Source organism: Martes martes (assembly GCF_963455335.1).
Source record: "Martes martes genome assembly, chromosome: 3".
NCBI classification, from domain to species: Eukaryota; Metazoa; Chordata; class Mammalia; order Carnivora; family Mustelidae; genus Martes; species Martes martes.
Window position 1 is genome coordinate 186,768,201 of NC_137890.1, and position 24,988 is coordinate 186,793,188.

The following is a 24,988-nucleotide window of genomic DNA, read 5'->3' on the forward strand; positions in this document are numbered from 1 at the left end:
AGTACATTCGTAGTGTTGTGCAGCCGTCACCACTGTTCATTTCTAGAACTTTTTCATCATCCTGAACAGAAACTCTGTACCCATTAAATGATAACTCCCCATTCCCTCCTCCTCCCAGCCCCTGGGAACCTCTGTTCTATTTTCTGTCTATATAAATTTGCCCAAATCTCTTGGGGGTTTTTTGTGTAAACTGTTTTAAGCTATGTTTTATTAATTTTTCGTGAGAGTAGCTGGGAGAAGTTAAGACTTAATAGTACATCTGTTACACTAAAATTTTATAAAGGATTTCTAATGATATGGGAGACGGCTTAACATAGGAAAGAAGCAGTTTAGAATTGGACATGAAGCGTAATCTCAACTGTATGGAGAAATCAGAAGTAGCTCAGGATGCACAAAGTGGCTGTTTCTGGGTTGGGCTATTGTGCCTGGTTAAAAAAATACTTCGGTTTTTCTACTCCTCAGTGATCACTGTGTTCTTGTAATTAGTGGGAAAGAAACACAAAAAATAATGTAGAAGGATAAATATGAAATGAAAATTTAAACTTTAAATGGGTCTCCATTTTAAGGATATCCTATTATTGAACTTGACTAGTTTTAATATGTTAGCTCTTTGAGAATAAACTAATTTTTTAACTAGTTAAAATGTATTTATTTCCTTTTTTTTTTTTCCTTAAAAAAAGATACTCCTGGACATGGTAGCGGATGGGCTGAGACTCCTCGAACAGATCGAGGTGGAGATTCAATTGGTGAAACACCAACTCCTGGAGCCAGTAAAAGAAAGTCACGTTGGGATGAAACGCCAGCCAGTCAGATGGGTGGAAGTACTCCTGTTCTGACCCCTGGAAAGACACCAATTGGCACACCAGCCATGAACATGGCTACCCCTACTCCAGGTAGAAAATCTCCCATTGGAAATAATTTTTTCCCCGGGAAGTATTTTGAATTTTTTTTCCTCTTAGGTATTCTGTTTGCTCTTAATGCCTATTTTTAGCAAGAATAACTGGATTAAAAAGTTTTGGTTTTGATGTTATAATATGAAGCAATTAAAATTACAATTGATATTAACTGTCTTATATCCCAAGGGCCTATGTTAATGATAAAGACTTGCACTATAGATTGTAACGGAAATTTGCTCTTTTGGTAGGTCACATAATGAGTATGACTCCTGAACAGCTTCAGGCTTGGCGGTGGGAAAGAGAAATTGATGAGAGGAATCGCCCACTTTCTGATGAAGAATTAGATGCTATGTTTCCAGAAGGATACAAGGTAATAACAAGTATCGGTTTGGTGATATTTAGGATGTCAACTTTATTTAAATGTTTTTTGAAGAAATTGATTGGTCAAGTTTGTATTGGCCTTGCCCAAATTTACTACTGCTGTTCCATTCTTTTAGCTATTTCCAAGTATATTTCAGTTGCAAAAAGTAATAGAGATGAAAAAAAATGAGTGACATGAAGCTTTTATTACTTTTGGAAGATGAGAAATTACAAGGACTTCTAGGACCGTACTTTGCGCACTGCTGCCTTGGTGTGGAATAGCTTGAGGCTTTAGTTTATCAGCTGGCGGAGAATGAAGCTCATACTTGGTCACAGTCTTACTTTGTGCCTCACAAGATTTTGTGTACTTAAGTTCTGGATTGCAGATAAACACAAAGGATATTCTCTTTACCATAGCAGCTCGAAGTTTATTTTGAATTACAAAATTTTCTAAGTACCCGGGACTCAGGAACCATTTGCTGGTCTAAAGGTAGTCTGTGGTCGTGTAGCTGGAATGTAAGACATCTAGATGGCCTTTCCAGAGTCTTATGTTGCCAGTGCCTGCTGCTTTTTAAGAATTTGTATATGTCTGTTTTTCCCCTTGTTAGATTTATATTAGAGTGTTCTAAGTGTGCATGAATTTTATAGTCTCCGCATAATGCTATGGAAATAGATGTTCTACAACTTAACTGTTGACTGCCTAAGTGTCTTCTCAATTGCAGTCATTGATTTTCTCAGTATCAGTAGGAGAGAAAAATCTTCGTGAATCTTAGGAGAAGTTTTTGGTTTAATCAAATGGTGTATTTTATAGGGCTTTGGTAAATATTTTACTTTTGGTTTTTATGCATTTAGTTTTATACACTTAACTCATTTTTGTTCACCTTAAATATTAATATTCCTTTTATAAAAATGCAGAGATTTATTCGAATGGTTTTTCATTTTATTAAAATTAACCGTCTATTTGCACTTTGTGAACTTACTTCCATTTATGGCCTGTCGGCTCGTCAGCTTGTTTATATAGGTTAATATTTGAAAGTGATCAGAATTTCATAAGCCTGCTTTAGGTATCTCATTTTCCCACATTCCTAATATTCTTAATTTATATTTGAATTAGGTAAGAAATATGAATGGTTGTCATACAGATTTTAAACATAAGAGCCCAAAAATGGGATCAGTGTTAATTCTTGCTTCCAAGCAAGAAGCTTTTAGCTAATAAACTGTAAGATATTTAGTGCAAATATTACTCATTGTGTTCTTATGTAAAATAATGAAACTTTATTTTATAAACTCAAGAAAATCCTAAATTGTCTTTTAACTGTACTAGGTACTTCCCCCTCCAGCTGGTTATGTTCCTATTCGAACTCCAGCTCGAAAGCTGACAGCAACTCCAACACCTTTGGGTGGCATGACTGGTTTCCACATGCAAACTGAAGATAGGACCATGAAAAGTGTTAATGACCAACCATCTGGAAATCTTCCATTTTTAAAACCTGATGATATTCAGTACTTTGATAAACTTTTGGTGAGTGGTAATAGCAGAACTAAAATACTACTTTTTACTTAGGACTTCAAATTGCAATATCTTAAGCTACCTTTCCATTTTCTCTTTTTACTCTTAGGTTGATGTTGATGAATCAACACTTAGTCCAGAAGAGCAAAAAGAGAGAAAAATAATGAAACTGCTTTTAAAAATTAAGAATGGAACACCTCCAATGAGAAAGGTAAATACCAGTTCACTGAGTCATCAGGTTCTCTGTAATTTTATGTTTAGAAATCTGTAATGAATCTTTCTATCTTTACCAAGGGCAAAGTGTAAGAGAAAGAAAGGTGTGTAGTATGAGGGATTTAGCTTTTTTTTTTTTTTTTTTTTTTTTAAAGATTTTATTTATTTATTTGTCAGAGAGAGTGAGCACAGGCAGACAGAGAGGCAGGCAGAGGCAGAGGGAGAAGCAGGCTCCCTGCTGAGCAAGGAGCCCGATGTGGGACTCGATCCCAGGACGCTGGGATCATGACCTGAGCCGAAGGCAGCCGCTCAACCAACTGAGCCACCCAGGCGTCCCGGGATTTAGCTTTTTAATCAAACAATTTATGCTAATAAGGATGTTGAAAAATGAGATTCTCCTTTTTGTTCTCAGGGCCTTTAAAACATGCTGAAGACACTAAGGTAATTAGTGGAATTATGTGAGGAATTACATTAATACTATATGTGATCTGAAAATGGGCATTGTTTTAGTGGAAATCGAGGAGTTTTATATTATACCCTGTGGCTCCGTTATCGTACTAAATTATTACGCTTTTTTGAATTAACTGAAAACATTGAACTTCAGTCACAGGAGTTCAGAGTAATTTGATGGGAATGCACTCATACTACTCTGTGTAAGATGTCTGTGAAGTTTACACTAAAAATATTAAGTTATAGAAAATCATGGAGTAATTTGCTTGTTCAGAATGCTTCATTATAAAAGATCACACCTTTTACTCTTCCCTTTCTTCCCCCAGGCCGCATTGCGTCAGATTACTGATAAAGCTCGTGAATTTGGAGCTGGTCCTTTGTTTAATCAGATTCTTCCTCTCCTGATGTCTCCTACACTTGAGGATCAAGAGCGTCATTTGCTTGTGAAAGTTATTGATCGAATATTATACAAACTTGATGACTTAGTTCGACCATATGTGCACAAGGTTTGTTCTCCTCAAGTAGTGTTTCTGCTGGTTGAATATTTTTTAACATAAAGGGAATTCATGGATTTTTAAAACCAGCTTATTATATTCGTGAAATTTTTAAAATTCTGAAAATAATAGCCGAGGCATCCATTCATAGTGTAAAGGGAAATTTCAGCCCGTTGCAAGACATTGAGTTAACCATTATTAAATTTACATGTCCTGAGACCCTTTTCTTTGCATATGCATACATTACACAAATACAGATTTGTGTGTGTATATATATAGAAGGAACTTTTTGTCATTTTTTTTTAAGATTTTATTTATTTATTTGACAGAGGGAGAGAGATCACAAGTAGGCAGAGAGGGGGAAACAGGCTCCCTGCTGAGCAGGGAGCCGATGCAGGGCTTGATCCCAGGACCCTGAGATCATGACCCGAGCTGAAGGCAGAGGCTTAATCCACTGAGCCACCCAGGCGCCCCACTTTTTGTCATTTTTACAATGGATTCCTGTATTCATATTTTTTCATTTGCTTTTATTGGTATAACATTAGGATGAGAAAAGATGTGTGTCGGTAGCACACCATTTAGCATTAAGGGTCATCTTTCTGCTAGTGGTAATAATGGCTTAGAATTGTAAAATGGAGATTGATGTATAAGTTACTGTCTTCTAAAATGTTGACTGTTAATTTGTGTGATTAATAGTTCTCCGCAGTTTTTATCTTAATATTTGTCTTCATATATCTTAAACTTGCATAGTTACAATTTTTAATTCGTCCCTTGATTAATAAAGTCCTGGTAATTATAAATTTCCTAGTAAAATATGTTTTGTACGCTTGTGTGTTTAAATTACATAAATGGCCTATAATACATTTTTTCTATATGTATATAATTTTGTTACATGAGTATGGCATTAGTAATTGGTGTAAAAATGTAGCTCTTTTTCTTTTTCAGATCCTTGTGGTCATTGAACCATTGTTGATTGATGAAGATTACTATGCCAGAGTGGAAGGTCGAGAGATTATTTCTAATTTGGCAAAGGTATTTACATTGTATTTCTAGAGAGGAAAGTTTGTCTTCATCAATGGGATTATTTGATTATATAAAGAGTTAAGGGTTAAAAAAAACAGAGTTAAGGGTTAATGTTATCAACTTATGACTGTTCTTGTTTGTTGACTTTTTAGGCTGCTGGTCTGGCTACTATGATCTCTACCATGAGACCTGATATTGATAACATGGATGAGTATGTCCGTAACACAACAGCTAGAGCTTTTGCTGTTGTAGCCTCTGCCCTGGGCATTCCTTCATTGTTGCCCTTCTTAAAAGCTGTGTGTAAAAGCAAGAAGTCCTGGCAAGCGAGACACACTGGTATTAAGATTGTACAGCAGATAGCTATTCTTATGGGCTGTGCCATCTTGCCACATCTCAGAAGTCTAGTCGAAATCATTGAGCATGGTGAGTTGTAATATAACTTTGTCTTTTATAAGACAGGTGTCCTGAATTTGGCCTACTGATTTGGAGGGATAAATGGAAGGGTTTTAACCAAATCAACACAATATAGTTTATAATAGGACTTGTAACATTATCTGCTTGTAGGCTGTGGTTCGTACTGGCTTTGCCTCATTTTGTCTGATGTGAACAGATTCTGCAGTTTGACACAATGGTGAGGTTGTGAAAATTAGGAAATGTCATTTAGTTACAACCTGTGTTTGGTTTTCTAGGTCTTGTGGATGAGCAACAGAAAGTTCGGACAATTAGTGCTTTGGCCATTGCTGCCTTGGCTGAAGCCGCAACTCCGTATGGTATTGAGTCTTTTGATTCTGTGTTAAAGCCTCTGTGGAAGGGTATCCGCCAACACAGAGGAAAGGTGGGTTCACCGGATAGATTTTATTTTTCATTTGATTTCTACTCATTGAGGTTAAGGGAACTTCAATTTATTAAGTATGCAAATTTTTTCTTTTAAAATAGGGTCTGGCTGCTTTCTTAAAAGCTATTGGGTATCTTATTCCTCTTATGGATGCAGAATATGCCAACTACTATACCAGAGAAGTGATGTTAATCCTCATTCGAGAATTTCAGTCTCCTGATGAAGAAATGAAGAAAATTGTGCTGAAGGTAATTGTTACAAATTTTTATCCCAGATTTGTTCATCAAATTGGATGTGTTTCATGGTTCAAAGAGAATGTCAAAGCACGTTAAAAAAAATAACTGTTGTGTGTTAAGCCAGGCCAGTTTTACTATTATTTTTTAACCTTCTAGGTGGTAAAGCAGTGTTGTGGAACAGATGGTGTAGAAGCAAACTACATCAAAACAGAGATTCTTCCGCCTTTTTTTAAACACTTCTGGCAACACAGAATGGCTTTGGATAGAAGAAATTACCGTCAGGTAAACTTTCATTGTAAAAAAATATTTTCAGGGTATTCCTGGCTCTCTCAGTCTGTAGAGCCTGTGGCTCTTGATCTCAGGATTATGAGTTCAAGCCCCACGTTGGTTGTGGAGCCTACTTCAAAAAAGAATATTTTCAAAAATTCTTTCAACTAATTTTTAAGTCAGTTAAAATAAATGTTATATATTATCTTTTTGCCCTGGTTACCTTACAGTATGTGCTTGATTGTGAAAGGAAATGGATTTTAGTTAGCCAGTTAACTTCCATTTTGATTTTGCATGCTATGATCAATTCCCAACCAGGAATTAATGTCTTTGTCTAGTTGAATGAAATGCTGAACCTGTCTAGGTAAAACATGACTGCAGTCTTACCTTAAATCACTTTGACATATACCCACAGTTACGGTTTTTTTGGTTACCTTTCTTTTTAAGGTTTTTAAAACAGGAGTTAACTGTTCTCAGTATGTTTGCTAGCCTGAATATATCTAAGAGGTTTTTTTTCCTTCTCTTTCTAGTTAGTTGATACTACCGTGGAGTTGGCAAACAAAGTAGGTGCGGCAGAAATTATATCTAGGATTGTGGATGATCTGAAAGATGAAGCTGAACAGTACAGAAAAATGGTGATGGAGACAATTGAGAAGATTATGGGCAACTTGGGAGCCGCAGATATTGATCATAAACTTGAAGAACAGCTGATTGACGGCATTCTTTATGCTTTCCAGGAACAGACTACAGAGGTATTATTACGAATTATATAATGGCAGATTGCTGCATTCACGTTTGTAAAACACGTTACTTTTCAAACATAATTATTACTAAAAAGTAATTGAGTTTAAAATTTTAAAAATGCTCTTGGTCTCATTCCAGTTGTCTATGTAATACTCTTCTACTTTAAATTTTTAGATTTCATTTTGTTAAAACAATATTAGCATTTTTAAACTAGTCAGTCACAAACTGATTTTTAGTTCACCGTCAGCGTAGTTCTAAAATTTAACTTCGCTTTTCTTTTCTTAGGACTCAGTAATGTTGAATGGCTTTGGCACAGTGGTCAATGCTCTCGGCAAACGAGTCAAACCTTACTTGCCTCAGATCTGTGGTACAGTTTTGTGGCGTTTAAATAACAAATCAGCGAAAGTTAGGCAACAGGCAGCTGACCTGATCTCTCGAACGGCTGTTGTCATGAAGACTTGTCAAGAGGTAAACTTTTGTGTGAGATTCTTACTTCTTCACCAAATAGTTTCATGTGAATAGTAACATTTTAATATTACTATTATTTTTTATTACAGGAAAAATTGATGGGGCACTTGGGTGTTGTTTTGTATGAATATTTGGGTGAAGAGTACCCTGAAGTATTGGGCAGCATTCTTGGAGCACTGAAGGCCATTGTAAATGTAATAGGTATGGAATTTGCTGGTCATGTAAGAATTTTTTTGTTTTGTTCCTTTAACTTCTTTTTTTTGTTTGTGTGTTTTTGTTAAAAGTAAAATATAGAATCATATTTAGAAGTTGAATAATGGTTTCTGATATTTTGTTTTACTTCAAAATTATAGTGAAGTTGGGATGTCCCAGAAGTCTTATTTGTTTAAACTCATTTATACTGTACTTTAAAAAGAGAAAAGAGGACAAGGTTAGGACCTGTAAGAGAGGTGGGAACAGTTAGAACTTAAGAAACTTTGAAGTCCGATGGAATAGATTTCCTAATAAAAATAGTATCTCACCTGAAATGTATTCAGGGGGTGGGAGGAGACAAAGCTCAAGTTTTAGTTTTAGGACAAAATATTATATATTTCTTTAACCTGGAATTAGTACATGATTATGGCAGGTTTTTCTGTTTGCTGTCATGTTCCAGGAACATAACCAGGGAGAAAAGTGAGTTTTTCAAGTTGTTGTTTCATTTTATTTATGTCTAATTCTTTATCCATTCAGTTTTCTAACCCAAAGTGAAGACACGAGTATATTACAAATGCTCTTGGGTATGGAGAGCAGAGATTTTATTATTTTAGGACATTACGGTGAAGCAAACAAATGGTCTCTTCTGTTTAATCTTTCATTCCAGTTGACATGACTGTTGGGAAAGTGATGTCGGTATGGTTTAGAGGAGCCAAAATAACCTAGCAGGAGGTCAGAATAGCTGGCTCTGGTAGCCACTGTTTCTCTCAGTTTATTTCGTAAGGGGCTTTTACGCAATATAGGAGATCTTTGAACCATCGCATTTACATATAATCCCCAATTTAGCCCTGTCTTCTACACTTGAAGATAGCTCTTTGCCAAAAATCAGTTACTTGGCCACTGTGGGGCTCTGGTTTGCAGGGAGTTTTAAACCATATTGTTAATCAGGGAAACATGGGGAAAGCAATGGAGAGAGAATCAGAACAAGCAGTTCTAGTTAGAGCAAGAGCCCCCTGCCAGCTGCCTCCTTTTTTCTCTCTTCATAGGTGTAAATACCATCCAAGTATGCCCTGCATTGCAGGGAGACTGGAGATCTGTTTGTTTTGCAGTTAAAGGGTAAGGGGGCCCTTTCTGGAAAATTTTGCTTTAATTTACATGTCTACCTCTGGCTTATAATGTTGTGTATGGCCGGAACATAAACCGTCCCCATATTTAAATGTGAGTGTACAAATACATTCCAGAACCAGATAAAAGTTTTTTTTTGTTGCCGAGTATCCATCATTCTTTAAATCACTTCACTAATTTCTTTCATTTCTATGCATAATCAGAAGTTTTAATAAAAAGTTAAAAATTCTGAGTCTGGTCAGAATCTGGAGCTTTTTCTTTCCATAGGCAGCTGTAAGTTTATATTTATGCCTGGTCATGTATATTATATTGCTGAGTAAAAGGTGAAATGAACAAAGGGTATAGTTCAGATGTTTATTGATAGTTTGTTGACTTTTGTTAAATAGGTATGCATAAGATGACCCCACCAATTAAAGATCTCCTGCCTAGACTCACCCCCATCTTAAAGAACAGGCATGAAAAAGTACAAGAGAATTGTATCGATCTTGTCGGACGTATTGCTGACAGGTAAGCAGATTATGTAAACATTAATTTTTATGAGCTGTATTGGTTTTCACATTTAGCCACTTTTTATTTACTGCAATTTGCTTAATGTTGCTAATATAACTATATATGGTAAGACTATCCAGTGGAATTTTCAGTGAAATTTCAATTTGGATGGTAATGAGAGGTGGCAATATGGTTTTAAGATTAAACGATCCTTTCGGAAGAGTAATGTTTTTATTTAATGCTTAAACTGAGTAGGCGATCGTGTTTTGAGAACTGAATTGTAAGTTTACCTTCAAAAGTTTCTTGTTGCCACCAAAAAAAAAAAAAACTTTTTTTCTTTAATTAGGGGAGCTGAATATGTGTCTGCAAGAGAATGGATGAGGATTTGCTTTGAGCTTTTGGAGCTCTTAAAAGCTCACAAAAAAGCTATTCGTAGAGCCACAGTCAACACATTTGGCTACATTGCAAAGGCCATTGGGTGAGTATTACTTACCTTTATATATGTATTTTTAACTTTGTCATAAACCCATAGTGTTAGAAAAGCTTCTGTTTCTGTAGTCATTATCTAAAGGCACGGTGTCAGTAATACAGTTGAGAAGTACATTATTTAACCACTGACCTTCAGTTTTTGAGATGTTTTCTTAAATTTCAGATTGAATTAAAATAGTTTTAGGTTTTGTTTTGTTTTTAATTAAAGATGTACTTATTTATTTATTTTTAGAGAACAAGAGCAGGGGGAAGGGATAGAGGGAGAGTCCTAAGTGAACTCCCTCGCCGAGTGTGGAACCCACTGCGGATCTCGATCCCATGATCCTGACATCATGACCTGAGCCGAAATCCAGAGTCAGATTCTTAACTGACTGAGCCCCCCAGGTGCCCTTAGATGGAGAGTTTTAAAATGTAATCACACCTCAGATATTTTCAGAAGGAAAACAGTACCATCTTTAGAGTAATTTCAGATTTTTGTTGGTCTTTTTCAGGATATTGTTTAAAATGTTGTGGCCAGTTCTTAAGAAAACAATCAGCATAATTTAAGTCTCATGTTAATGCTTGTGTGTTGTTGTTTTTTTAAGATTTTACTTATTTTGAGAGAGAGAGAGAGTAAGCAAACACAAACCCGGGAAAGGGCAGAGGGAGGAGAAGCAGACGCCCTGCTGAGCAGGGAGCCCGCCATGGGTTTTGATCCCTGGACCCTGAGACATGCGCTGAAAGTAGACACTTACCCGACTGAGCCACCCAGGCACCTCAGTGCTTTGTGTTTTAAAAATAATTTTCTAGGGATGCCTGGGTGGTTCAGTCAGTTAAGCTTCTGCCTTTGGCTCAGGTCATGGTCCCAGGATCCTAGGAATGAGTCTTGCGTTGGGCTCCTTGCTTTGAGGGAAGCCCACTTCTTCCTCTGCCTCTGCTTCTCCCTGCTGCTCGTTGTCTCTCTTTCTCTCAGATAAATAAATTTAAAAAATAATTTTCTAAAATGAATCCACAAACAACTGAAATTATAACTATTAGATAATCTATGGTTATTTGCTTCCACTTCATCAGAATCAAACTAGAAGAAATAGTCATTTTGGAAAACGAGATACCACATACACATGTAGCTTAGTAACAGAAAATATTTTCAGACAATAAAAACATAATAAAAGTCAGATTAATAAGACAAAGTCTCTTTACCCTCACCCTCTTTTGGTAGCAGTAATAATTTATTTTAGCAGTGATACATTCAAGATACTTGCAATGAACAGCCTTTGTGCGTTTTGTTTTTTTTTTTAATAGCTCCCGTGTCTTTCTCAGTTTGTGGTAAAATAAATGCTTGAAGACGTATAGATGTAATAAAGTTACGTGGGAGGGAAGATGAGAAAAGGAAAGTAGATCTTGTGTGTTGGGGCATGAGACACCACGGGTTGGATACTGCCAAGCTCTAGTGGCCATGTTTTGACCACTCTAGAATTATACATTCTAATCACTTAATTAAACTTCTTTATATTAGGAAGTTTACTAAAGATTAAAAATTACATTTGAAAATGAATCCATTGAATTTTTTTAAGAGATACATTTTTAATTTTTTTTTTAATATTTTATTTGTTTATTTGAGAGGGAGGGAGCACAAGCAGGGATAGCAGCAGGCAGAGCAGGCAGGAGAAGCAGGCTCCGCACTGAGCAAGGAGCCTGATGTGGGACTCAATCCCAGGACCCTGGGATCATGACCTGAACCAAAGGCTTAACATACTGAGCTACCCAGGTGTCCCTTTTACTTTTTTTTTTTTTTAAAGATTTTTTTTATTTATTTGACAGAGAGATCACAAGCAGGCAGAGAGGCAGGCAGAGAGAGAGGGGGAAGCAGGCTCCCCACTGAGCAGAGAGCCCGACGTGGGGCTCGATCCCAGGACCCCGAGATCATGACCTGAGCCGAAGGCAGAGGCTTTAACCCACTGAGCCAACCAAGCGCCCCCCTTTTACTTACTTTTAAAATGTCTATCTATTTATACTTTGTGGGGGAGGCAGCAAAGCAAAGTTTATTGAGTGATAGCAGAGTGATAGTACAAAGCTCCCAAGGAGGTAGGGGACCTTGAGAAGGTTGCCACTTCAAAAGATACTTAATGGAAATGAAGTTCTTGGGTGTTTGGGCCGCTCAGTCGTTCAAGTATCTTGCCTTCAGCTCAGGTCATGATCTCAGGGTCCTGTAATCAAGCCCTGCTTTGGGCTGTCTGCTTTTCCCTCTCACTCTCCCTCTGTGCTCTCCTTTTTCTCTCTTTCTCTCTCTCTCAAATAAATAAAATCTTTAAAAAAAAAGTTCTTAAGTAGAAACAAGTGCCAATTTTGTCGTAAAATTTAAAAGTTCCTAGTATTTAACATAAAGTTGTATACCTTTGCACTTTCTTCTTTTCAAAAAAAAAATTGACTTATAATCTGACAGTTTGTTGACGCATTGCTTTTTTTCAGCCCTCATGATGTTTTGGCTACACTTTTAAATAACCTCAAAGTTCAGGAAAGGCAGAACAGAGTTTGTACCACTGTAGCAATAGCTATCGTCGCAGAAACATGTTCACCCTTCACAGTACTACCTGCCTTAATGAATGAATACAGAGTTCCTGAGCTGAATGTTCAAAATGGAGTGTTAAAATCACTTTCCTTCTTATTTGAATATATTGGTGAAATGGGAAAGGACTACATTTATGCTGTAACACCATTGCTTGAAGATGCTTTAATGGATAGGTAAGTGACCTAAATTAAATGCAACAAAGTAGTTATAATTCTTTCTTTAGAACTTACTGGAATAATTACTATATGACCTGTTTGTTATGGTGCAGTTAGCAAAGGGGAATACTGGCCTGGATTTTTATGAAACTGAACATAACTGTTCAGATAATATAAATGCTGTAGTGGTTCCCCACATTTTCTCTTACAAGTACCCCCTCATCTTTTTAATCCCCCTTTCATATCTTAGACCAAATACATTTTGAAAAGCAGTAATTGATAAGCTTTTGTTTCAGAAATTAAAGGCAAATATAGAGGAAGTGATAAGTATGAACTTACTGATGTGACAAAGAGACCTGATCTGTTTAGCTTTATGTTACTGGATGTGAAGCAAAGATTTCCATTAGGCTTTGGAACTTCTGAACATAGCCACGCCCCTCCCATTTCAGGCCCCCACTTGTGCAGAGAGCAGCCGTTAATCGAGCACTGCTTGAGTTGTTGGACCGGCTCCTGATGCCTCTGTCTAGACTGATGTAGAGCTTTACGCACAAAAGTAACTGAAGAATATAAAGGAAAGGTCAGGGTCCAGGTAGTGGGCATGACTGTCTTGGCTCTTGATTTTTCAGGAAAGAGAAGCTATTCAAATTGGAGCCAGTTCAGTTACTTTTGTGTACAGATTAAAGTTATTCATTCATCCCCTTCCGAAAGGGAGACTTAGTAGGACTCAACAAGTTACCACAAGGTATAAATGCAAGACAGAGACGGAACAAGAACCGTGCTCTGTAAAAGTCTGGACACCTTGGGCCCAGTAAACTAGAAGCACATTGTTCATACTCAGTGAGGCGTGCCTGAGCGTCGTAGCACAGGCAGCCTTTGAGGGGTGTGCCCTGAAGTTTAATATTATATTCAGTGTACTGTTAAGTTGAGGTGCAGCTCACTGAAAATTACTAAATGAGAGGAAACAATACTTTACTTGGGGAATTTATTAATGAGGAATATTGCTTTGCCAGGAGGTCTAATAAATGAAGCGTTATTACAGTGATAGTAAGAAATATAGTTGTAAATTCAGTGTGTTTTCTTAATACCTTTAAGGTATTGTTACTTCCTTTGAAGTCAAAGAGCGTGAACTTGTTCTTTATACCCCCCCACAGCCTTGTTACCTGACATTTGTACTCAGTTGGGTAATTGTAGAATAACTCAGTGATTTGTCATAAGCATAAATGCAGTTAACATGGGATGTTTAAAAAAAGTTTGGTCCTTCTCCCCAAATTGCATTTCTGAATGAAGGCAGGCAAATATTTGTAAAATTAACACTGTCTTAACAAAGAGCTTTTTCTCCCCACCCCCCACCCCCGTTACAGGGACCTCGTACACAGGCAGACGGCTAGTGCGGTGGTGCAACACATGTCACTCGGGGTATATGGATTTGGTTGTGAAGATTCACTGAATCACTTGTTGAACTATGTATGGCCCAACGTGTTTGAGACCTCTCCACATGTGATTCAGGCAGTTATGGGAGCCTTGGAGGGCCTGAGAGTTGCTATCGGACCATGTAGAATGTTGCAGTATTGTTTACAGGTAAAGTTAAGATTTTTAAAGATTTTATTTATTTATTTGACAGACTGAGATCACAAGTAGGCAGAGAGGCAGGCAGAGAGAGAGGAGGAAGCAGGCTCCCCGCTGAGCAGAGAGCCCGATGTGGGGCTCGATCCCAGGACCCTGGGATCATGACCTGAGCCGAAGGCAGAGGCTTTAACCCACTGAGCCACCCAGTCGCCCCTAAAGTTAAGATTTTTAAAGGGTTACTCAGTGCAGAAAATAATGTAGTTGAATTAAGTCACTGTTGCTAATTATGAGTGGGGCATTTTGTACCATATGGGAGGACATTTGTGGGGGAGGAGAGATCACATTTTTGTCTTTGCTTGTTGCAGTTTTGTACATTTGTCAGGTTTTTTCCCCTCTTAAAGGGAAGTATTTGGAATACATCTTCATGGGCTTTTTGCTTAGTTGTGCTAAGGTTATGTATGTTACTGAAAACTGAAATAAAATATGACTTGTAATTATTCTAGGGCCTGTTTCACCCGGCCCGGAAAGTCAGAGACGTGTACTGGAAGATTTACAACTCCATCTACATTGGTTCTCAGGACGCGCTCATAGCACATTACCCAAGAATCTACAATGATGATAAGAACACCTATATTCGTTACGAACTTGACTATATCTTATAACTTTATTGTTTATGTTGTGTTTAATGCACAGCTGTTTCACCTCTTAAACTTGCTTCAATTTGGTGATATAAACTTTTAAACATTGCAGATCAGGTAGAACTGGTCATAGAGGAAGAGCTAGAAATCAGTAGCATGATTTTTAAATAACCCGTCTTTGTTTTTGATGTTAAACAGTAAACGCCAGTAGTGACCAAGAACACAGTGATTACACGCTATACTGGAGGGATTTCATTTTTAATTCATCTTTATGAGAATTTAGAATTCATTCCTTGTGTTTAAAGGGAATGTTTAATTGAGAAATAAACATTTGTGTACAAAATGCTAACTTGTGTGTGTTTTTTGAACATGACTTGTAAAATGCGGAACTTTGATGAAGTATTGGTTTGTGTAGAATAAGTGGCTTAATTTTATTTTCTGTTACTGGTTTATAGAAAGTAGTTAGCAGAATATAAACTATATAAAGTGATGGCATCTTTGTCAAATTCCATTGTTCTGTTGATAATGACATCAAGAAGAGTAGCTTTGAGGGTTCACCTCAAACTAGCACAACTGTTCATCACCATAGAAAATAATAGCACCTTTGCTGACCTGTCTTGCGTAATACTATTTTGCACTTACATAGCGCCTTTCATCTCTTGATTTCTCAAAATGCTTTATGAACATGTTTAAGAGAAGTGATTCAAGTCCTGCCTAACTCTTGAGTTAGTGGTTAGAAGGTGGGGAAGGTATCCTTACTTCAAAACTGCTTTCTACCTAAGTATTGCTAACAGAATAAGACAATCTTTGGGCTCTTTCCCATGTCATAAGCCACTACTCAACAATGTATTCAGAAAATACTTGTTGAATACCTATTGTATACCAGTCACTGTGCTTAGTGTAGGGGATGCAAAGGTGCTTTTGACCTGCCCCTTGCCCTTAAGAAATGCAGTATAGTGGAAAAGAGGAGACACATCTAGTTGCCTATTACTTACGTACTGTGGTTAAAATGTATGGGTTTGCTTTAATTGATCTGTAGGTGTCAAGCATAAATTGAAACCATTTAATTCTAGAGGAACCAAGCTTTAAGGCAGTACTTAACTATGTTTTGGCAATGACTTTAAATACATTTTCAGCTTTTCCTAATTTTCTGACCAAAAATTTCTTCGTTTTAGTCCTTTTACTGCCCACAGTATTGTTGTCTCCTTCGGTTAGTACTTTGGTGAAGTCTAATGAGAAATGAGATTGTGCAGCAGGGTCAGCATGGGATGACTCTGCCGCTGTAAGGAAAACTGGTCCACTGGGACGAGGAGGTTTGTTCCTCCAACTGTTAACACTAGGGCCTCCTGTTTTGGAGGCTCATGTGACGGTTTGCAATTGGCCGACTCTTACAAAATGAATACTGAGCATTAGCTGACTCTTCAGGTGGAATTTTTAACTCCTTATTCCTTGTGTAACAACTTTGTGACAACATGTCAGTGTGTGCTAAAACAAATTGGCCAAATCATCTTTTTATTCTTGAAATTTTTGTATTAGTAGCGCCCGTGTGACTTTGTATCTTGCTGTTCCCCGTAGTTAATGTCAAATGACTTTAAGTAATTTCTAATCATGAGAATTGAGGAAAATGATTAGGCTTCAAAGCCAAAATTTGTGTTAAACCAGTCTTGGGTAAATTTAGTTGTATTTTCACTTCAAGTACTTGGGTAACTTCAGTTTGCTTGGGCCCTGGCTATTTATGGAAAATATATCTGCTTTGTAGTGGCAATGTGGAGCAAAGGAGACTGCCTTATATGACTTTTACTGATGCAAATAATTTGAAGACAGGTGAGGGAAATACGGCAAAGACCTTAAAGGATGGGACCAAATAAAGGCTCATAGACGTTTGGATAATTTTATATGCTTATTACTGAATAAGGAAAGCATTTTGTGACATACCCTTGTGAAAGACGCTATGTAAAGTTTTAACTATCTTTCAGAAGACTTTTTCTTTCGCACTTTCTTTTGGTGTTTCTTAAAGCCAAACTTAAGCAGGAAGAAAATGTTCTTAAGGGGAGACAGTGGGTGGGTTTTTCTGTGGGCTTTTGTTGGTTTTTCTGTGGGCCCTCCAATGGAATTGATCTCTTTGGCTGTTCAATTTTTTCATATTGTATTTTTAAAATTTGTTGTACGGTGCCCTGTGAGCATCAAGTACCACCAGATGAATAAAACTTATTATATCTAAAGTCTTAGACCAGTTTTTAATCTTAGTTGACTGTATTGTTATTGCACTACACTGTTGTGGTTGTGCCATTTAAATAATACTGAGCTCTCTGGGTTTTCCAGACAAGGGAACTTGATACTTGAAAAACTAAAAAACTTTAAGAAAGCAGCTAGAAAAGGCAGTTGCAGCTGTATAGGTTTAATTGATTCTTCGGCTTCTAGTGCCCCTTAAATCCCATAGGTTAAAAGCAATAGAAACTACAGCTATGACAGGATTTTTCAGCCTTGGCATCATTGATATTTTGGGTTAGATGACCTTTTAGTTGTGGGGGCGCTGTCCTGGGCATTGTAAGGTGGTTGAGCAGCATCCCTGACCTCAGCCACCCACCCACTCCAGTTATAACAACTAAAAATGCCTCTAGGTTGTGCCTCATGTCCTTTGGAGAGCAAAATTTCCCTAGGTTGATAACCATTGAGATTTGTTTAGACAGGACACATGTCTGATAAAATTACATAGTGGTGTATAAAGCATTTCATTTTAGGCAGCATTTGCCTAGGAAGTAACTAGATAAACTATTTCACAAATACTTAAACATCTATGTTGGATAAATGCCACATCAGTCTTGGGGAAGGCAAGCTAAAAGCATTTAAGATGCTGACTGACCTCTCTGATCCTCAGAGAATCTCGTGGCCCAGTTGGAGGCAGCTGTGAAGTGCAGGGACAGGAGTGCCAGTGGCTCAGTGTGCACTTGGAATGCAGTTGTTGAAGGCCCTGGTTGTCACCTGGGGGAGGTGAGGTGTGTGATAAGGCAGGAGGAAGAGGGCAGGCAGTGCACAGAGCCCTCCCCCACCCCTTTAAAAAAAAAAATGTGGTTAGGAAAACAGAATTTAAGGTGATCTGATAGAGAATTTAGATTTGCCAGGAAGTCAAGGTGTATAGTAGGAGGGAGTAAGTAAACTAGAGAGTGTAAGTGACATTCCTAGCATTCGTGCTAGAAAAACTAAGTTCCAAAAATTTATTTTATAATCTAAAAGGACTATGAAAGGACATGCTTGTATATCATACTGGACACAGACTTTTTAAAAGTGGTCTAATACTTTTTTGGGAAGGAGATTTGTAGCAAGTTAGAGGTTCTGGAGGAGATTTAAGACTGAAGTCATACTCTTGAAATATGTCCTGGAAAGAAACTTGCAAATAGGAAAAATTGATAATTATTCCTACATCTAACTGCACCCTAAACTTTAAAATTTTTTCAAATAATGAAAAAAGTTGGAAGAATAGTACAACGAACACCTGTCTGTATCCTTCACCTAAATTTAGCAATTAAAATTTTGCTAAATTGTTCTCCATATTTTTTGTTTAAAGATTTTATGTATTTATTTGACAGACGCAGCAAGAGAGGAACACAAGCAGGGGCAGTGGGAGAGGGAGAAGCAGGCTCCCCACTGAGCAGGGAGCCCGATGCAGGGCTCAATCCCAGGACCCTGGGATCATGACCTAAGCCAAAAGCAGACGCTTAATGACTGAGCCACCCAGGTGCCCCCTTCATATTTTTTTAAGTAGTGTATTTTTTTTAAAAGATTTTCTTTATTTATATGTCAGAGAGCACAGGCAGGCAGAGGCAGAGGGAGAAGCAGACTCCCCACTGAGCAAGTAGCTCGATGTGGGACTTGATTCCAGGACAGTGGGATCATGACCCGAGCCGAAGGCAGCCGCTCAAATGGCTGAGCCACTCAGGCGTCCCTTAAGTGGTGTATTTTTACGAAAGTTTTCTGTCATTATTACTGTAGAGAAATTTGAGACTATATAAAATGAGGCTGATAAGCAAGATAAAGCTTCTTGTGAGTTTCTTATGAGGTGGAAAGAGGTGGGAGTCAGGACACAGATGGATTTTCTTGGACAGGAAGAGAAACCTTTCCCTGAATCCTTAGGAAGCCAGTGTGGTGGGATGTAGGTATGAAAAGTTGCCCATAGTATACCAGTGAGTAGCAAAACAAAAACAGTTTCACTGCTACTTCAGAAACAAGTAGACATAAATGAGGAAAATCAAACTTATGCAAAAATTAAAGTTTAAAACATGGTGAACCAATAGTTCATGTGCCAAATATCGAGGGCATTGCTACTCAGAAGTGGGGGCTGGAGGTCAGCAGTGTGGGTGTCACTCGGGAGTTTTTAGAAGTGGGGTCTCCCAGGATTCACACCAGACCTACTGCATAAGCATCTGCATTTTATTAAGATCCTCCGGGGGTTCATGTGTGCATTCAAGTTTGAGAAGTGATCGGCTAGGGCACCACTCCATTCCCAGTGTGGTGCGGTGACATCCGTGCTTAATAGGAGGGATGGAAGTGCCTATGGAGGTGGGGAAGTAAGTGGGCCTAATGATGACGAGAGGTAGTCAGAACGGCCCCAGGTGGTACTTGACTGAAACCTAGTGAAATCAAAAGGGACGGAATGAAAGGAGACATGTTTTTGTATAAAATCAATTGCTTTTTCCAGTAAGGCTGTGCTGTGGACTGAATGCTTGTGTCCCTCAAAACTCGTATGTTGAAACGAATCCCTAATGTGATAGTATTAGGATATGGAGTCTTTGGGAAGTGATTAGGTCCTAAGGTTGGAGACCTCGTGAGTGGGATTATATAAGGGATAAATGCCCTTATAAAGAGAGATATGAGAGCTGACCCTTTCTACTCTCTTGTCAGGAGAAGACGGCTACCTGTAAACCAGGAGCGGGTGGGCCCACCCTCACCAGACATTGGATCTTGCTGGCACCTTGATCTTGGACTTCTCAACCTCCCAAACTGTGAGGAATACATGTCGTTTAAGTCACCCAGTCTGTGGCGTCTGTTATATTCAGCTATGACAGCCTCCGCTGAGGCTGGTTAGGTCAATGCAGTTAATAAAACTCATAGATGTAGATCCCCACTGCCTCTCCTCCTACAGACTAGTTGACACCGGCTGCAGGAAAACTGGACTGAACAGAGAGAGGCATGTTCTCTAGAGGCCAGTGTGAGCTAGCCTGGGGCCAGAGCCACACAGCCTACTAAAAAATCCTCTCCTTGCCTTTACCGGGTCCCAAGGGAAGAGGAGAACAGGGAGTCAACCTAGTGTAGGCTTACAAGTACCAGTTGGCTCTAGAGTTTGTCATATCCAGGTTAGAAGTCCAAGTCCTAGATTCATGACCTGGATATTACACTTATGGACTGTGAGATCTTGGGCAAGTTATTTGACCTCTGTCTGCTTCAGTTTCCCAGTTTGTGGGATGGGGTTAATAGTATCTACTTCAATAAGTGGTGTTCCTTGTGAAGATTAACTGAGATGATGCCCCTGAGGTAAAATGCCTAAGTAAGCATAGTGCTTGGCAAATGCTGTTGATATAGTTCGTTATTGTTATTATCACGAGGAGAGCTCTGTTGTCCTTCCTGGAATTGGAGGGGATGGAGATTGGTAGGTAGCTTGAGAAGAAGTGGTTTGGAAACACCTCTTGAGGGAGCAAGAGAAGGAACTCATCAGGGCCATTTAAGATGTCCCAAGGGAGGGGCAACTTGGTGGCTCAGTCTGTTAAGTATCTGTCTTTGGCCCAGGTCATGATGCCAGGATCCTGGGACTGACCTGTGTCAGGCTCCCTGCTTCGGGTGGGGGGAGTCTGCTTCTCCCTCTCCCTCTGCTCTTCTCCGAAGCTCATTCTCTCTTTCTCAAATAAATAAAATACAAAAAAAAAAAAAAAAAAAGATGTCCCACGGGATTGCAGGATATTCTCATATTGTTCAGCAGCCCAGGTAGATGGAGAATATGTTCAGTTGAATCAATCTGTGCGTATAGCCGAAGAAGCGAGAGGATTAGGGGACTGACGTGAGTTCAGTTGAAGTCTTGAAACTACAGATTTATCGTTCAAATCATTTTAGAAAGAACTGGTGTCACTCAGCGATTCCAAGCAAACCCTTCCAATTTTATTTCTGTGGGGACAGTACATGATTCTGCTTCAAATACTTAAATGAGATATGCAGTCCAACACATTTTTATTTTCTTATGGGCATTTTTACATTTTCATTGCATTGAATAATCTTGAACAAATGACCTATTTGACTTTTGAGATGATGAAATCATACCTTTAAGGGGATTTGAGAAATGTATTGTCAAGTGTGTAAACAGTTCTACAACTTAAGTTGCAAGGACTTCATTAGTTCCTTTGTTTATTTGACATTTATTTATTTACTAAGTGCCAATTCTTACTAGGCTGGCTGCTGTAAGTACAGGTGAAAAGGTCCTTCCCTGAAAGACAGAGGAGACAATATTGAAGTAACAGTAATAGGGAAGATGATGCGAAAACAAAGCTGCAGTTTGAGTTTGCAGTGAGCTCAGAGGACAGTGCGTCCTTCACATCAGAGGAGGAGGAGAGAGAGTGTGGTTAGGAGGGAGCTTGCAGAAGAAGGCACACTAGAGCTTAATTTTTTTTTTTTTAAAGATTTTATTTATTTATTTGACAGGCAGAGATCACAAGTAGGCAGAGAGGCAGGCAGAGAGAGAGTGGGGGAAGCAGGCCCCCCGCTGAGCAGAGAGCCCGATGCAGGGCTCCATCCCAGGACCCTGGGATCATGACCTGAGCCGAAGGCAGAGGGTTTAACCCACTGAGCCACCCAGGCGCCCCTCGAGCTTAATTTTTGAGGGAAAAGTCCGAATTGCCCACAGGTGCTGCAAGGGAAGGCTAGAGAACCTTGACAAAGTAGCAGAAGCTTAGATTATGTTTAAGAAAGTGTGGGCAGGTGGGCAGCCCTAGTGCTAATAAATAGTGGAAGATCAGATGTAGCCCCAAGAAGTTAGGTCCAAGTACGTGGTATATCTGTTCACGTCTGAATCTCCACCACCAAGAAAAGTTCCTTCCTTATTAGGTACCCAATACATCTTCACTGAACGAGGGAATGAATGAGATATATATTGGCTTCTGTTTACGGAAATCTTCCAAGGCCACTTTTTAAACTTTATAGGCAATGAGTAACCACTAACAATTCACCACTCATTTATTCAAAGATATGTATTGAAGCTTTTAAAGGGAAATGGCATGCACTGAATCGTGTTACAGGGAGATTAGTATCCCTAGGTTCATTTCCTTGATCCAAAGCACAGATTTACATAAAGAGTTTATCCAGCAAGTGTTCTCAGAGCAGAATTAGTTCCACGAAGACACTCAGACTGATCCGGTCATGGCGCCCACCCAACACCCTTCTTTCCCCTCCTTCGCTGTGACGCTGTGGCCCCTTTGCTGGATTTTCCTCAACAGGAGCTCACCACCTCGGGATAGAGGCCAGTTGTGGAAGGAACTGACGTCAGCCTGGTTTTGTGTCCTTCAGATTACTTGCCTGTTCGCTTCTTTCCCTGAAAGTCCAATATTTGGGAGGGGGGGTGTCCAGAGGGTATTAGAAAAAGGACTTTTTAAAATATCACAAAGGGATCTAGAATAATCTATCATTTTCAGGGGGGAAATGGTTTAAATAATGAACCTTCCAGAGATCATGGCTAATTTGACTTGCAGACGAGGGGTTCCCTGGACGTTTTCCGGATGAAGAGTTGGGATGGATGAGCTGTCAGTGTTGTTCGTGGAGCGCGGCCCTACCGCACTCTGGCCAGGCACCCCAAGACATCACATGGATGTGTCGTGACAAGGTAAGGAAACAGAAGCAGTTAATGCTCTGCAAATTTTAATGACATTTCTCTGTCTCCCCTGGAAATTCTATATGGATCCTACTTTTAATATTTCTCTTAGAGGAAAAGAAATCCTCTTTTTGCTCTAATAAGAAAAAGAAGTTTGTAATTAGATGCTAATGTTGTCATTCATCTCTGTCCAAGAAAGGCGATTAAAGGGGGTCAAGTTGTCTAGTTGCTTGGATGCAATTACTGAGTTCAGTCCCTGGAGGGTTACCATAGCATACCTGGGGTCAGTCTCTCCCTTCAAGGTTTCAAGTGATTTGGGCTTCTAAAGGGAAAAAAAAGTGGCCTGAAAAGGGATGGATGCTAGCTGAGTATTATTTGACATTATCTTGGGTAAACAATGAAAGGGAATGAAAAAAAAAAAAAAAACCAGCCCTCTTTGAATGCTATGCTGTTCTCTTGTGTGTGGAAATTTTTGTGTTGCTAGTTTTATCAAGAGTCACTTAATTAACAGGGGCCTAGCAGAGAAAAGAGAATCACTCCTGATTTTGACAAGATCCTAGAACAGTAAGGTGTGGGCAAATAAAAATATTGTCATGATTAGAACAATGGTGTTCAAAAGGAAAAATTATGAACTCTACCTCCCTCCAACGAGCAATTTAACAGCATGCCTTACATTTGATTAGTGCTTTATAATTTCCAAAACACTTACCTATTTGCTTATTTGTTCCTTAAAACAAATGTATGAGGTAGACATTTATTATGCCCATTGTATGCAGGAGAAAATTGAGGCTCCGTGAGGCTAAGGGGCAGTGCCATCATTTGGACCATGACTGGTGTACCCCCAAGCCAATGGACGCTCTTTCCACTGACGCATCTATTCAGTGTTATTTTTAAGTATTTTAACTATCGAAATCAGTTTTGATCCCGTTGTTGTGGACTAAGGAGAAATATGTCTTTTTTTTTTTTTTTTTTTGACGGGTTTACGTTCTTACAAAATCCTGTAGGGCTGATAAAGTCGAAGAAGTTACCAAGAGACCAGGAGGACGGAAACCTTATTATAGGGTATGGAAATAAATGCGTATTTGATGTTTGAGAGTGAACTAAAAGGAAAGAAAAGAATAGAAAACTTTTGCCGAAAGGCGCTTCGAAGGGAAAACGTGACTTACTGACAGATGAAGCACCACACGGAAATGAGAGAAATAAGGAAAACCTATAAACGATAAATGCCTGCGTGCGAGCGAATTCCGACCAAGACAAAACGGCTTTCAGGCGGCCGAGCACCTCCCCAGCGCTGAGGGAGCACGGGCAGGAGCCTGCGTTTTAAGCATCTCTCCTAGGCCGAGTCTTAGATACCATGGGTGGTCCCTGGGGTTCTCGTCTCTCGGTCTGTCTTTCTCTCGTCCTGTGCACCGTCGAGCTGGTCACGTGCAAACCTTTACGGACGATTTGATGCTTCCCTTAGCGCGCGGACTGTCTTCGTGTGGGCGCCTGTAAGTGGAAACCTTGCACGGCGCAGGGCCCGGCCGGCAGCTCCGTGGGCCTCGGCCCCGGCCGCGGCAGCCGCGCGCTCCCTAAAGCCCTTCACTCCCTCCTCCACCGGGTCTCCCGCTCTTCCGCTTCGCCGGGAACCGGCCGGTCGGGGGCTGCGCCGCGGGGCTCTCCCGGCCCCCGGCCCGCACCCGTCTGCTCGCGCGTCTCCGCCCGCGGTCGGGGGAGGGCGGAGCCCACGGGGGCGCCCGGCCGCTGCCCGCCGCCCTGCGGCTGCGCGCCGAGGGGCTCCGCGGGTGACAGCCCCGTCGAACGACCCCCACGGCCGTGTAAGGTCTCCGCGGAAGGCAGGCGCGCAGGCACGTGCCGAAGCAAATCATTCCTTGGTATTAATTGACGAGAAGTGAAAATACCGCGTGTCGTCATGCGACTGAGGAACTCATACAAACCGCGGTTCTAGGAAGAGCTTTGTTCGAAACATTCTATTTCCTGCAACCTTCTTAGCTCCTGAGAGGGGGCAGCAGAGTCCGCGAAAAGGAACGTGGGCCGCTTGCAACGGGTGGTTCGCAAAACTTCGGAGTCGGACCTTGAAAGATTTTCAGCTGAAACCAGCTGATATCAGACAAAGCTCACTGCGGGATAAAGACTTGAAGGTAGAGACTAGCTTTTGTTAACGCAATATTCTTTGAAGGCACTACAAATGGTTTAATGTTTGGTGTTTTTGTTTTTTAAGGAAAAACAGTTCATCATTTTTTAATGCAAACAGCCATCTCCCTCACTTAATTGCTGGGCAGGAAAAACTCAGTGTTCCTTTGTGTTTCTCCTTTACAACTCACACACAACATTTCACTTTGGACACTTCTGATCACCAAATGTGTGTGGGTTTTTCCCCCACCAAGCAAGTCTCTGTGAGACCAGCTTGTGTCCTATAATTCACTGAAAGTGTCTACCAGGAG

The 24,988-nt window shown here is 39.6% G+C and overlaps 1 protein-coding gene across 4 annotated transcripts in view; it reads left to right on the top strand.

The window, feature by feature from the left end:
- SF3B1 (splicing factor 3b subunit 1) overlaps positions 1-15,047 on the top strand; it is a 37,106-nt gene extending 22,059 nt beyond the window's left edge. For 2 of the 4 annotated variants that reach the window (XM_080798800.1, XM_080798801.1), the window contains 18 exons: positions 681-893; positions 1,145-1,266; positions 2,581-2,778; positions 2,876-2,977; positions 3,756-3,935; positions 4,869-4,955; positions 5,099-5,369; positions 5,636-5,781; positions 5,883-6,029; positions 6,174-6,299; positions 6,815-7,036; positions 7,314-7,496; positions 7,586-7,697; positions 9,200-9,320; positions 9,649-9,780; positions 12,240-12,512; positions 13,856-14,072; positions 14,564-15,047. In XM_080798800.1, the coding sequence (XP_080654926.1) occupies positions 681-893; positions 1,145-1,266; positions 2,581-2,778; positions 2,876-2,977; positions 3,756-3,935; positions 4,869-4,955; positions 5,099-5,369; positions 5,636-5,781; positions 5,883-6,029; positions 6,174-6,299; positions 6,815-7,036; positions 7,314-7,496; positions 7,586-7,697; positions 9,200-9,320; positions 9,649-9,780; positions 12,240-12,512; positions 13,856-14,072; positions 14,564-14,722 (3,011 nt within the window). In that variant the 3' untranslated portion in view covers positions 14,723-15,047. Of the gene's footprint in view, positions 1-680; positions 894-1,144; positions 1,267-2,580; positions 2,779-2,875; positions 2,978-3,755; positions 3,936-4,868; positions 4,956-5,098; positions 5,370-5,635; positions 5,782-5,882; positions 6,030-6,173; positions 6,300-6,814; positions 7,037-7,313; positions 7,497-7,585; positions 7,698-8,734; positions 8,805-9,199; positions 9,321-9,648; positions 9,781-12,239; positions 12,513-13,855; positions 14,073-14,563 lie in introns of those variants that run through there. The other 2 variants (XR_013966563.1, XR_013966564.1) reach the window with 2 other exon arrangements.
- The last annotated feature ends 9,941 nt before the right edge of the window (positions 15,048-24,988 follow it).